Here is a 14,766-nt window from a genome sequence, read left to right on the forward strand (position 1 = left end):
GGGAACTGAAGGGCCAGCTTTCCCCTGGGCGTGGCCGGGAGACGGGGGCAGGGGCGATGGAGGTGGAGCAGGGCTTTGGAATTGGAACAGCAGTTCCAGGGTGCCTGCCACCTCCTGCGGGGCAGCTCCAGGGTCCTCCCTCCCCAAGCCCAACCAGGACCCGCCGGCAGGGGCGGGGACTGGGAAAGCCGGCCTCCCCAGCAGAGGCAGGGTCTTGGTCAGCCCCCACCCTTGTTTCCTCCCTCCCTGGGCCTTAGGAGCCAAGGCCAGGCCTCTCTGAAGGCCCAGCTGTGTGGGACGAGGAGATGTTAACATTCGTGCTAGGACATCTGGGGACTCCCACCGCCTCCCGGCCTCCTGACGTGGGCGTGAGGGTTGAAGCACCACTGACTGTTGAGTGACAGGAAATGAGAAAGGCCGGCTGTTCTTCAGGGAGCTTTTCCGTGAACAGGGACATGGCTGATGCTTTAGAACCGTCAGTAAAGCCCTTTAATCAAAGACGCAGTGCCGCCGGGCCTAGCAGACGGTGAGCACGCGTGAATATGCACACGGTGGTTTCTACACGGTGTGAGGAGCGGCACCTGGGCACGCATGGAAGCTAAGGAACACGGGAGAGGTCACTTGCATCCAAGTCTTCAGAGAGGTCGCCCAGATCCTGGACTCATCATTAAAGATGCAGAGAGAGGAATCCCGTATCGTCTGAGAAATCCTTACCATCTATGGTGAATTACTATTATCATTATTCAAAGAAGAGTGTGATATTTTAGAGAGAGGAAGGGAGAGCGAGAGAAACATTGATGAAAGAGGAACACCCATTGGCTGCCTCCCACCAGTGACTGAGCCCGAAACCCAGGCATGTGCCCTTGACCAGGAATCGAACTGGCAACCTTTCGGTGCTTGGGAAGATGCCACACCAGCCAGGACGTAAGTTCTGTCTTTTCATGTAGATCTGTATGTATATGCACACACCCTCACCCACATGGCACCAGGGTTATCTGCCATATTGTTTTACGCTGTACTTACAACCACCACATCAGGACCTGGCGACTGGAGTTCAAGCTGGCCGAGGTTCCAGCGACCAGGTTCTCACCGCGTCTCCACCTGCGACACCCAAGCCAAGTCGCACCTCACCCTGTGGTCGCAGTCCTCTCCCCACACCTGCCACGCGGGCCAGGTGAGCCGACCCCCTCCGACTCCCCGGTTCCCAGGGCATCGCTGCACGGAGCCACTTTAGAGAAGTATCTGCTATGCACCGCCAGTCCCAGCCCCAAGGGCCAGCAGCATGACCAGACGCCGGTCCTCGTAACCGCCCGGGGCTGCCCCGTTCTCTGTGCGCGTCCTGCGCCGAGCTGGACCTCGTGAGAGTGACCTCTCGTGCGAGCGCTTTCCATGTGTCTTCTGAGGCCCAGAACCCAACCCCCGGCGGTCCGTGGGGACACAGCAGCTGCGGTTTACCTCGTCATTAGCAGCAGATGCAACGGCCGATAGTGTCCAAAATTTCTCCTTGGAATCAGTCCCACGCCCCGACGCCTGCCCTCGTTCAGATTCGCCAGAAGCGTGCGCCAGGGTTCCCAGAGTCTGCAACGGCAAGACTGCACGGGTGCCTCCCACGTACGAGGGGTGCGCGGTGCGGCACAGGAACTGGTGGCTGTGACGACACGGGGCCACCTTCGGAAAAGACGACTAAACCAACAGCCAGCGCCTGGGCTTCCTGTCTGTAAACGTGGGAACACCAAGATGCGACAGCTACGAGGCCGCAGAGCCGCGCCAGGCCGGCGCAGGGAGCCGGCGCAGCCAGCACGCCAGGGCGGCGTCAGCTCCAGGTGCTGTTTCCTGCGTGCGGTCCTGCCTCCACCAGCAGTTCCGGATGACCCTATCAGCTCACAACGTTCCGGTCACGTGTTAAATGTGGCATAAATACTACCAAAAGCTGATTGTTTTCAAATCATCGGACTTCGGACATGCAGTTAAACCCTCCCGGGGAGGGCTAGCCCGGGGTCGCGAGGATGTCACTCACAGCACAGGTCCAGCCCCAGGTGTGCACCTCCTGGGTGAGGCTAGCCGTGCTGTGTGCCCCATACGTGTCCCACCCGTGCTGGGACGGTGCCCGCCCTGTCACCTGGGAGCCCAGGACTGCGCAGCACAAACACGCAGGGTTGGGCAGGAGGCGTGCGGCTGCACTGACGGTGACACTGAGGCGACCAAGCGCCTGTAATAACAAAACCGGCACGTCTTCCACACACACACCGTAACCCGACGCTGCCCACGCCAGCGCTGCCAGACACAACCAAGTGACATTCGCCAGCAGCCACATTAGAGCCAGTCAGCAGGTGGGGTTCGTGCCCATGTCTTATTGGGCAGAATGGATCCCTAGTGTCACAGACGTCCTCAAGAGCGAGATGAGTAACCGGCTGCACGTTCTCTGGTGGACTAACCCTTAAAACCTGGTGTGCAGTTGACACCTACAGCACTTTCATAATTCAAGGGCCCCCGGACAGTGCAGGTGAGAAGGCAGGTGTCACCCACACGTCTAAGAGGCCCGTGCGGGGGGCCAGGGGCTGTCGGAGGCCACGGTAGCAGCAGGAGGACCATGGAGAGGACTTTCCTGGCAGAGGGGGAAGGGTGTCTGAGGGGTCCCTGTGCATCAGGCCCGGGACTGGGAGGTGCCCGGGAAATGCAGAGTGTGGGAAGCCCGCGGTCCAGGCGGAAGCGACCCACCGTCCTGTAGCTGGCGCCCTGACCCCCGCCTCCCGACCCTCGGACTGGCCTTTGGCGCACTGCACGGCCGTGAGCCCATGCCCAGTTGAGGTCCCACCGCTGGTTTTTGTTTGACTGGAGCCACCTGCAGTAATAAACCGACCAGGAAGTGAGTGGCACCTGGGGGGTCGGCAACACGCAGACACCATGCTGCCAAGAGCACCGAGCGGGACGCGCCAGAGGCCAGAGACAGACCCAGGAGGGCCGAGCCCTGGGCTAGTCCTGACCTGAATCCTTTACTGGAGAAGATGAACCAAAGGACTTACAGACCCATGTGCAGCGCCCATGGGCCAGACAATAGGTGGTGAAGACCTGGGAGGTGGGAGGAGCTGGGGGAGCGGGGAGGGGGCAATGGGAGATGTCTGTCATACTATCAACAATAAAAAATATATTTAAAATAATGAAACAAAATACTTTCCTCATCTCAACTTCTAGAAACAGAGAGAGGGAGGAGATACAGAGACCAACAGGCACCCTATCACGCACAGGTGAGGCATGCATGCAGTGCTTGGCACCGATTCGACAGACTTTATCCCATGTCACAGCGTCACATGCAAGTGAGACAGACAGACCGGACACCTAAGCACACGGCGAGAGCGCTGGGGTCCCGCGGAGCCCGCTGGCGGCCACGTGGACAAGGATTTGCGCTGATGTACAAGGAAAGGCATGGGTGGGACGGAGTCCTAGCGCAGCACCGTGTGAGCCCGGGGTTCCTGGAGGAGGGCCGAATGGACACGGGGCCTCTGGGACAGGCCAGCTCCACTCGGTTCCCCACAGCCCTATGGGGCGGGTGCCACGCTTCATCGCCTTTACAATCAGGGAAACTGACCCAGCGGCCTGGCCCGGGACCCCCGCCGCCCCTCCCTCACGGTGAGAACGGGGAGGGGAGGGCCTGGGACGGTGCCACGGCTCGGAGACGGGTGCCGTCAGCGACGTGGCCCAGACGTGCCGCAGCCTCGAGCTCCCCTAACGGAGCTTTGTGCATGTGATCTCTGGCCTGCAGCCTGAACGACCCCCCCAGCCCAGCACCCCATGTCTAACAGCCCCTGCTAAGGCCAACCTGCACCTGGAGCACACCTGTGTCCCCAAGGACAGACCCTCGCCTTCTCAGGGGTGAGTCTGGTGTCTGGCAGGCACCTGGCGTCGTCCATACGCGATGGGCACGTTTTCTACACGTTTCGCTCGTCGTTTTTGAAGGGCTCATGTGCTTAGACCGCCTTATTGACGAGACTCTGCAGCGAATGCGATTGGAGCCACGTGACACTGCCGAGGAGCGAGTAAGCACGCCCTCGAGACTGCGCGCCACGCCGTGGGAGACCCCGGGGAAGGAAACAGGACACGAGTCCCTGCTGTGGACCCCGGGATCGGTCAGGGGACCGGCCACCCCCCGGCTCAGGCTCCGGCACGCTCAGTGAGGAAGGTGGCTGTGCAATGGAGTTCATATAACCTACCTAATGCACTGCTTCAACGGAGTGTTTCCATGTCTTTTCCTTAAACCTGCTCGATCCTTTAACAAATACGTAGTTTATGCACTCAGGGTGCAGGGTCAGCAGGAAGCCTGTTTTCAGGGAACAGAAGACGGGGGGACTTTGGGGGCGCGGAATGTTCAACAGCACAGACGTGAGAGACAGTGAAAGGTTTATTTATTCTTTTACTTTCACCCAAACACGCCCATCTCTGAAGAACATAAAAGCATGCACATGGAACCGAGGGCAAATCAGCACAGGAACCAGAGCGAGTGACACCACGTGAAGAGGGTTACACGTCGAGGCGGCTCTTCGCTTTAGGAAATAGTAATTCAGGTCATTTCCGCACACGTTAAAAAGAAACTTCTAACTTTCCAAACATTTGATACAAACTTTTAACAAATGTTTTACAGGCCCTTTGTGAGAAGAATGTAAGTCATAAAAACACGGTGTTCACGTGAGCTCGCCAGCTCACGTGGCCTTCTTAAAACCCATCACAATCAATGCAATTCTTAAACTGCAAATTGCTTCTTAGAATTTAGGTTCAGAGCACAACCATCACCTTGCAAACAGTTACACAACTACAGCAGCCCGCTCCGGTCAGAGCAGGTCTAACGTCCACACTTTAAAAAGCACGCACCGAAGCAGGAGAGCTCCGCTTTACGGGTCAGAGAAAGTGGCAATGTGGACTGAGAACACTTTCAGAGGCCTCACTGACACCCGTCACGCCCAGGCCAGCGTTCCCGTGGGACTGCGTGAAGGCGTGTTCACCCGAGGCGGCTCACCCCATCCTGGAGAATCGGGCAGGACTCCCCGCGATCACTGCAGTCAGTGGTCCCTCACGATGGGCTGGTGGGCTCCGCGGCAGCCGCAGGCAAACCCACCAGCAGGAGCAGGACCGCCGCCTTGGGGACCAGCAGGCATCACGTTCAACGGTGACACAGGAACAGAGCAGGTCGCACGCCAGTCCTTCACACGGACCCTGTGAGACCAGGTCCCTGACAGGCAGCTCGTGGTCGAGGGGACAGCGGACTGCGCCCCGTCACACTCCGGAGGCTGACGTGCCCACGCAGGCCCTTGCCGCACAGCGATGCCCCCAGCAGGGCTAGAGTGGGGGACGCTCCCACACACACTCCCTGGCGCCCCCGTGTGAGCCATGAGCACTTGGCTGGCCACACAGAGGACCGCCACGGGACACCAAAGCGACGTGGGGGTCAACGCTCTAAACGCAGAGTGACGGGAGAAGGCACAGGCAGGTGAGCCAGCAGCGGGGGGCTCCAGCACCTCGAACGCTGGGGCGCGGGCCCCACAGAAAGTAAAGGGGCCTTAAGGCTTCAGGTGCGTATGGCAAAGGTGCTGCCGGTTCCGAGAGCTCGGCCGGAGTCTGCAGAGCGCTGGGCAGTGCAAGTCCTGCCGCCACGTGCCGGCCTGGCTCGCACACTGTCCACTGCTCTGCCCCGTGGGAGGAGTGCACATGAGGCTGTTCCAACAAGCATCAGGAAGGGTTACTTTGCAACTATAAAGTGAAACCAGCGCAGGAAGCAGGTGCCCACGGGAGGGCGTGGCTGGCCCGTCCCGCTCTCCCTCGGTCCTTCCATCCACTCTCTTTCACTGACTTGGAGGAAGTTGCGCAGGAAGAACAATGTTACGGAGCTGCGAGGTTCTCAATACTTTGTGATCCGAGTGTGGACCAGTCCAGTTGTAGAAACTGGAATTAACACCATCAGTGAAACGTGCTGCGGATGCTCACGCGCAGCCACCGAGGGACACGGCCACGAGCCGGACAGCCCGCCCTGAGCTGGCCGGGCTCCGGACGTGCCCCCAGAGCCCAGCTCCGACACCTGAGCCCCTGCGTCTGCCAGGTCACCTGCACCCCAGCCCCGGGAGAGATGCTATTGTGCCCAACGCTCAATCAACAAGCTTTATTTACACGCTGACTACGCTCACGAACAGCCAGGACCACGCGGCGCCGGCCTGGAGCCTACGCTCTGATACTGACCCACAAGCAGCCGAGCAGGGTCCCGTAGAGCCACGTCTTCACGTACAGCTTCCTCCCGGCCTCGGTGGCCAGCATGCCCGCCGTCAGGCCGCTCAGGACCAGCAGCGACGGCAGCGTCTTCCTGAGGCTAAGTTTAGAACTGACACTTTCCCCAGGAAACCTGTTCCTTCTGTCCGGATCCGGCGAGTCATAGAACTCGATCAGCAACCTGTGGCCGGGGCGGAAGAGTTTCACCTTCAGTTTCAGCCATTTCAACCTTTCGGTCCACAAGTCCCTCTCGGGCCCGGGTGTGGGCGGGAGTCACAGGTGCTCGCAGAGGTGAAGGGGGCACCCAGCGACGGGGTTTCCCCGCAGCCCGACTCGGAAAAGAGCCAGCGTGCTCGGCGAGCAGCGTGTATTCCGTGCCAGGCCTCCAGTCATGGTGGGGATGCTTTTGTGTTACAACCTTGAGGCCTTTAGTGTTGCCAGGCCCTGGCTCAGGCCTGGGGGGATACGCCCTCAGTTTTCTCCATCTCCCCCAACTTCCCTCCCTCCTACAGCCCCCCCCCCCCCCCCCGCCACCAGAATCTCTCACTCCATGTCATTATAAAAGCAGCCGACAGGGAAAACTGCAGCTTTAATTCGTTCCCCATCTTCTTTTAGAAATGCAAAGGATTAATAGCGGGACATACTCAACATAAAAAAAATCTCCAACACAATAGCACAAAAAGGGGAAGTCCGCCCTGGCTGGTGTGGCCCTGTGGATAGAGCGTAACCCTGTGGACTGAAGGGTCCCAGGTTTGATTCCCAGTCAGGGCAATGCCCCGGTTACAGGCTCGATCCCCAGCAGGGAGCGTGCAGGAGGCAGCCAATCAATAATTCTCTCTCATCACTGATGTTTCTCTCTCTCTCCCCGCCTTCCTCTCTGAAATCAGTAATATATATATTTTTGTTTGTTTGTTTGTTTTCTTTCAGAAGAAGAGCTCTGTAGTCCCCGCTTTAGAAACCTGTGGCATCCGACACCAATGTCCTCCGCCGTCCCCGGCGGCCAGACCCGTTCTTGAGGAGGTGGCACTCCTGTCCGACCTCTCTACGCCAGGCCTCCCCCAGAGGTGCCCAAACACACCTGTACCTTCCAGGTAACTCTCGCCACGCTCAACGCTCTTGTCTGTCCCATGTTACTCGCAGGGACAAACACAAGATCAGTCCCGGAAACTGTCGGCAAATGCCCCTGCCCCTCCTTTCCAGGGAACGCGGGCATCACTCCAGCGGCTCAGACAGCCTCTCCCTGGTGTGGGTGGCAGACCTGGGAGGCTCACGGCCATGCTGTTCCTATGACACTGACACCTGGCCATGGAGTAGTCTGGAAACCACAGCAGAGGGAAGCGGAGGGGCCCTTTCACAGGGACTCCCCGTCCAGGGGGGACACAGACGCGCTCGCCTGAGCTGACACAGGAGGCGCTCAGGGGACACACCATGTCCGGTCCCGCTGTCTAGGGAGCCGACATCCAGTTGTAAGAAACATGCCCCTGAAACAGCATGTGGCCAGGCGGCTGCGGAATTCCCCAGCAAACTGGCTGTGGGGGTGGGGAGAGCAGAGTGGCTGATAGCACTGTCCTAGGAAGACCCACCCCAAGGGAGGGGGAGGCGACCAGAAGGCCCAGCCCATTTCTTTAAATAACCAATGGGAGGCAGCAGGACCTGGGCAACCTATAGGAAATAGGTGACCAAATAGCACTCAGCCAATGAGGAGCCAGGGGAGGGACTACATACACAGACTGGGCCCCACCCCAGGTGTGATCCTGCACCACAGGCTGCTCTGAGTGTGGTTAGTCTTTCTCTGTCTTGTGTCCGGGCCAGCTGCCCCCATCCCCTGGAATTGGGAAGGTGAGCCCGGCTCACAGGGCAGCAGGGCCGCTGACGGCTGAGCCGTGGCCACTCACCTGTCCTTGATCTCGAATCGTTCATGAAGCCACCTCCTCATGAGCGTGCGTTCCTCCGGGACGTCCTTCTTATCTATGCGAGCGACGTGGATATGGATTTTTGGACAATCTTTGCAGAGAAATTCTAACAAAAAACAAAAACATTTCGTTTTTTATTCCAGAATTCATGGTTATACAAAATAATGAAAATGAAGCAAAAAAAAGTTTAAAAATATAGAGTACAGATTCCTTAACGAACGGCTAAAGGCCCTAAGTGGAGGCTGGGGTTCCAGCTGAAGGAGGGTCACTTCACCCACCAGCGACCGCGGCGCTCAGCCCCACCAGCCGACCCCGGGGCTGGTGGGATGCGGGACCTGTCGCCAGCCCAGGGGCAGGAAGGAGCTGGACCTGCTGCTGGTGCGCCGGCCCCTCTGAGGGGCCCCTGATGCCGGCACCATCGCAGCCATGGGTCACCTTCCTGAGGCCAGTCCCTGCTCCCACCAGACTGGGAGCCCACACGGGGGAGGGGTGTGTGTGTGCCTGGTTCGCTCGCCAAAGCACTGGGCCCATCGGGCACTTCTTCCCGGATCCCTGGTCCCTGCCCCGCACCCCAGCCTCCCTCTGTCACTGAGGCCCCGCTCCAGCCCCAGGACTTCTCTGGCTTCTGCTTTCTGCTTGGCTGGCCTGCTCTCCTGGCCCTGCCTGGCACCCAGCCCTTACACAACTCCAGCTCCTGGGACATACGTAAGAAGCCCTCAAGAACAAGGCAATCCTTCAGGGATGACGGAGCTCCCTGGGGGGAAGCAAGTGAGAGGCTGAGACCTTTCATTTCCAGCTGATATGAGGTACTGCTGGTTCTGATCAGTAGGCTCCCACCCCACAGCCCACAGCCCCCACTGCCCCATAGCCCACAGCCCACAGCCCCCACAGCCCACAGCCCCACAGCCCACAGCCCCCACAGCCCCACAGCCCACAGCCCCCACAGCCCACAGCCCCACAGCCCCCACAGCCCCACAGCCCACAGCCCCCACAGCCCCCACAGCCCCCACAGCCCCCACAGCCCCCACAGCCCACAGCCCCACAGCCCACAGCCCCCACAGCCCACAGCCCCACAGCCCACAGACCCCGTAGCCCACAGCCATCCCACAGCCCACAGCCCCCAGCTGGAGGCTTCAGCCCTCCGTACAGAGGTACAGCCTCTCCCCTCTTAGACCCACCCACCCCTTCCTTGCCAAGTTAGTCGTCTGATTTGTTAGACTCCCGGAGTGAACTGGCTTTGATGGCAAACATGCGAAAGTACTACAATAGGGAAGATCCATCTTTCAACATTTTGGTTCTACCTCCCTCAGGTTCTGTCTTTCATCTGTGCCCGCGTGGACCCTGGGCAGGTCAGCCGCGTGGGCGGCTGAGGAGCCCGGGAGCTCGGGGTGCAGCCTAGCCCATGTGCACCGTGCGTGAACTATCGCAGCGTCTCCACCTCACCTCCTTCGTAAACAGGCAGACCGGCTGCCCGCTCCCCGAGTCACCCTGACGTCGGAGCGCTGGGGCAGCGGCAGGTGCGCTGCCCTCGTGGGAAGTGAATGCTGGGCCCAGGCGCCGCGGCCGGCACTGCCTCCAGCAAGACGCAGGCGAGGGGGAGGCGCCGACACTGGGGGCTGTGAGGTTCTCCCTAGAGGGCAGGGCACGCTGTGCGTCACCCCACCTGCTCCTCACAAGCCAGCGTGGCATGTCTGCACCCCGGAGGGAGGACATGGGGGGCCCAGAGGCCCAAGGCACCCAGCCAGGCCTGTGGTTAGGGCCCGTACGCGGGACCCGAGCAGCGGGTGAGTGACAGGCAGTGACACCGACCGCACCGCTGGCCTGTGACTGGGATGGCGGCCGACCCGACGGGGAAAGAACAGAGCCTCCCGACACCCGACCTTGCCTTTTTCTCACTGTGCATGTGGTTGGCACTTCCCCTGTGACCTCTGCCCTCAGCCTGTGCCCCCTCTTCCCGGGCACGGCCCCCTCTGCCAGCCTGCAGGCCACGCCACCCACCAAGGCAGCAGGCCTTCCTCCCGAGCTGAGCCGCAGGCGCTAGTCCCGTCTGTGTCCGCCTGTCTTCAGCCTCAGGCTGGTCTAGTAACTGCAGAAAGCCACGCGTGACAGACAGAGAGGACAGGCTTTGTTGGCTCCACGGCTGCGGTGTGAGCCCGAGAGCCCCCCTCAAACACAGGGGCAGTCTGTAACGCAGAGGCACGGCCAGCTGCCCCGCAGGAGGAGCAGTGGCAGGAGGGGCGGCTGGGCACCAGGCTTCCTCCGGGCACCTGTCACCTGCTGGGACAGAGCCAGCCTGTGCCTGGAGGGAGCCGAGAGCAGCTCCAGGCAAGACTCCCCGGGAGACTGGTTCACCGACACCCGGCCTTCCGCTCACCGATACCCGGCCCGGCCTTCCGCTCACCGACACCCGGCCCGGCCTTCCGCTCACCGACACCCGGCCTTCCGCTCACCGACACCCGGCCATCCGCTCACCGACACCCGGCCCGGCCTTCCACTCACCGACACCCGGCCCGGCCTTCCGCTCACCGACACCCGGCCTTCCGCTCACCGACACCCGGCCATCCGCTCACAGACACCCGGCCCGGCCTTCCGCTCAGACACCCGGCCCGGCCTTCCGCTCACCGACACCCGGCCTGGCATTCCGCTCACAGACACCCGGCCTTCCGCTCACCGACACCCGGCCTGGCATTCCGCTCACAGACACCCGGCCTTCCGCTCACCGACACCCGGCCTTCCGCTCACCGACACCCGGCCTTCCGCTCACCGACACCCGGCCTTCCGCTCACCGACACCCGGCCTTCCGCTCACCGACACCCGGCCCGGCCTTCCGCTCACCTACACCCGGCCCGGCCTTCCGCTCACAGAAACCCGGCCTTCCGCTCACCGACACCCGGCCCGGCCTTCCGCTCACCGACACCCGGCCCGGCCTTCCGCTCACCGACACCCGGCCCGGCCTTCCGCTCACAGACACCCGGCCCGGCCTTCCGCTCACCGACACCCGGCCCGGCCTTCCGCTCACAGACACCCGGCCCGGCCTTCCGCTCACAGACACCCGGCCCGGCCTTCCGCTCACCGACACCCGGCCCGGCCTTCCGCTCACAGACACCCGGCCCGGCCTTCCGCTCACCGACACCCGGCCCGGCCTTCCGCTCACAGACACCCGGCCCGGCCTTCCGCTCACCGACACCCGGCCCGGCCTTCCGCTCACAGACACCCGGCCCGGCCTTCCGCTCACCGACACCCGGCCCGGCCTTCCGCTCACAGACACCCGGCCTGGCATTCCGCTCACAGACACCCGGCCTGGCATTCCGCTCACCGACACCTGGCCTTCCGCTCACAGACACCTGGCCTGGCATTCCGCTCACCGACACCCGGCCTTCCGCTCACCGACACCCAGCCTTCCGCTCACCGACACCCGGCCTTCTGCTCCAAGGGTGCCGACCGGGGCAGCACTGCATGGAGAAGGGAGAGCCCGCCGCAGGCTGGACTATGGGTCCTTGGACGGCAGGTGGAAGAGGTGGGTATTCATCCTGTGGACACTGTCCAGCCACTGAGTTCTCACCCCCAGGGGACACAGGCCCCCGAGGGGACCAATGACAGCAGCACTTTACAAAGGTTATTGTGATTGTGGGGATTCTACTTGGTTCCCATCAAAATAAAAACAGGTTTAACCCTATTTTTAAACACTGTCTGATAAACTAATGACAACATGTTGAACTAAATGTATGTCTGAAAACATACAGGTTGAACTAAATGCATGTATGTTTTCAAATGTGAAAACAGATCAACGGCTCCTTGAATGGTTAAAAAGGCCTATGGGAAGGGTGCGGGGACCTGATGGACGGGGACTGGTGGACATGGGGAGGGTGCGGGGACCTGATGGACGGGGACCGGTGGACATGGGGAGGGTGCGGGGACCTGATGGACGGGGACCGGTGGACATGGGGAGGGTGCGGGGACCTGATGGACGGGGACCGGTGGACATGGGGCCGGTGGACAGCAAGCTGGTCCATTGTACACTCTGTATAGCTTCCATTTTAAACTGCTTGGTGCGTAATGTGTTCCCCAAGTCCCGTTTAAAATGAAAACCCTTCGGCCTCCTGCATTCCGCGTACCTGGTTGAAGGCACAGGTGAGAGCCGTCCCTGTGACCCACCGCGACCAGCTCTCCCCACGCACACCCCGCCCCGGGGCCTCCCTGCCCCTCTCCGTGCCTTTGGCACACACAGTGAGCATGGGCTTTCTTTTCATTTACGAGATCCCACGAAGAGGCGCTCGGACGAGCACGTGGGTGCCACGCCAGAGGGTGGCCAAGGGGAGGCGCAAGCCCACCCCAGCTCTCGGCTCCTGTCACAGCGCAGTGGACACTGAGAAGGGGACCCGGCCCGCACACTCCTCGCCTGCTCCATGCAAACCTCCCCAACAGGCCACTGGTCCCCGTCCATCAGGTCCATGCAAACCTCCCCAACAGGCCACTGGTCCCCGTCCATCAGGTCCATGCAAACCTCCCCAACAGGCCACCGGTCCCCGTCCATCAGGTCCCCGCACCCTTCCCATAGGCCTTTTTAACCATTCAAGGAGCCGTTGATCTGTTTTCACATTTGAAAAGATACATGCATTTAGTTCAACATGGTTGTCATTAGGGTCTCAGTTGTTTAACTGAAGATCTGCTCACAGAATGTTCTATTTTCTCCTGTCACACCTGACACAGTCACGGCTCAGCGTCCTGAAAACCTAGTGTTTGGAAAAAGGCCACACTATTTCACAAACACTGCATGCAAATGCATGCGGATGAGCGGGCCCGGGCCGTGGGGACTTTGGGTGGAGAGGCTGAGTTCATGACAATGGGCTTGTCTACAGGACTCATGGCGTTTACACCGTTACAGACGAATGTGGAATCCTGGAGAAATACAGGACACAGGACTGGCTACAGAGACTCACCGATCATGGACGGCGCCTCTTTCCGCTGCCCCTTGTCGTCCACAGTCCCTTCGAAGGCCACGGTGACGTCGTAGACGGCATCTAAGTAGTTCTTCATGGAATCGAAGGCAATGTGCGTGGCCTTCACTCGCGGCGTGAGCACATGCTTCAACACGGGCAGGCCTGGAAAAGAGCAGGCTCAGCGTGGCTGCGACTCAGGCACACACCTCGCGCAGACCTGCACGGCCATCGAAGGGTGAGACAGACGAGGCCACGCAGGCCACGCCCTCACATGCGCTGGACTTGAGGATTGGAACGTGCCTGCACGTGACGATATTGAAGTCACAGCCAGCACCTGTGCGAGCTCAGGACCCGAGGGGGGGCCTCCACCTGGTGACCTCCTCGCCGGGCGGCAGGCCGGAGGGGCCCCCTGACCGGTCACTCGAGGCTCCAAGCCCGGGATTCCCACCAGTAAGTACCTGACTGGCCGCTGTGGGAGGCACCAGGCCGGCCTCCAGGTTTTGGTGCACTTTTCTAGGAAATTGAGATCTAATGCACACACTATAGAACTTACCTGTAAAGCCACAGTTCGGTGATTTTTCGTATTCAAAGGGCTGTGCAACCATCAGCACCAGCAAACCCCAGGCCACTTCCTCACCCAGACACCCGAGCCCAGGCAGGCAGTGCCTCCCCGCTCCCAGCGGCCACGAGCCTGCTTCCGGCCTCGATAGCTCTGCCTGTTAGAGCATGTCACAGATGGAATCATACCGTGTGGACGTCTGTGACCGGCGTCCTTCACGCACTCACACCCGGGGCCGCCTGCTGTGGCTGCGCCAGGGCCCGCTCCTCTACAGCTGAACGGCATCGCGTGGTGTGGACAGCACGTTCCCGTCCCCGCCGACCGCTACAGGCCTCTGGCGGCTTTCACCCTTCGCTACTGAGCAAAACGCTGCTCCACACATGCATGTCAACCGCCAGGTGCACGCGAATGCCGCACATACGCACAGGTAAGGTGGTGTGTGAGCACAGGGTTTTATTCTCTCGGGTATGTTTCATCATTTTTTAAAAGCTTCTTTGTAAAAACCTTCTTTACCGCCCTAGCCGGTGTGGCTCAGTGGATAGAGCGTCGGCCTGCAGACTGAAGGGTCCTGGGTTCGATTCCAATCAAGGGCACATGCCCAGATTGCGGGCTGGAACCCCAGTAGGGGCCGTGCAGGAGGCAGCCAATCCATGATTCTCTCTCATCATTGATGTTTCTCTCTCTCTCTCTCCCTCTCTGAAATCAATAAACATATTAAAAGAAACCTCCTTTACCTGAGAAAACACTGCGATTTAATAACCACGTGTCAGCAGTGCTCCCACGAGTGCTAAGAGCCCTGCCCCTCCTCCTCCTCCGGCCGCGCTCTCCAGAGTGAGACGTTCTGGACAGTGTCACCAGGAGCAGCGCTCAGAGGAGGTGACAGGAAAGCAGACCTCCACTCCCTACCCAGGGAGCCCATCAGGGAGGGCCCTCCCAGCGCAGAGAGAGGAGGGGGAGGAGGGGGAGGAGGAGGGGGAGGAGGGAGAGGAGGGGGAAGAGGGGGAGGAGGGGGGGGAGGAGGAGGGGGAGGAGGAGGAGGGGGAGGAAGAGGGGGAGGAGGGGGAGGAGGGGGAAGAGGGGGAGGGAGGGCCCACCCAGGACAGAG

At 60.7% G+C, this 14,766-nt stretch overlaps 1 protein-coding gene across 2 annotated transcripts in view; it reads right to left on the minus strand.

The window, feature by feature from the left end:
• Positions 1–4,383: 4,383 nt before the first annotated feature.
• AGPAT5 (1-acylglycerol-3-phosphate O-acyltransferase 5) overlaps positions 4,384–14,766 on the minus strand; it is a 37,635-nt gene continuing 27,252 nt past the window's right edge. For both annotated transcript variants that reach the window (XM_080663089.1, XM_080663090.1), the window contains 3 exons: positions 13,103–13,264; positions 8,145–8,268; positions 4,384–6,430 (listed from right to left, as the gene is read on the minus strand). In XM_080663089.1, coding sequence (XP_080519215.1) covers positions 6,205–6,430; positions 8,145–8,268; positions 13,103–13,264 — 512 coding nt within the window. In that variant the 3' untranslated portion in view covers positions 4,384–6,204. The remainder of the gene's footprint in view (positions 6,431–8,144; positions 8,269–13,102; positions 13,265–14,766) is intronic.

The sequence above is a fragment of the Plecotus auritus genome, assembly GCF_963455305.1.
Source record: "Plecotus auritus genome assembly, chromosome: 3".
Taxonomy (NCBI): domain Eukaryota; kingdom Metazoa; phylum Chordata; class Mammalia; order Chiroptera; family Vespertilionidae; genus Plecotus; species Plecotus auritus.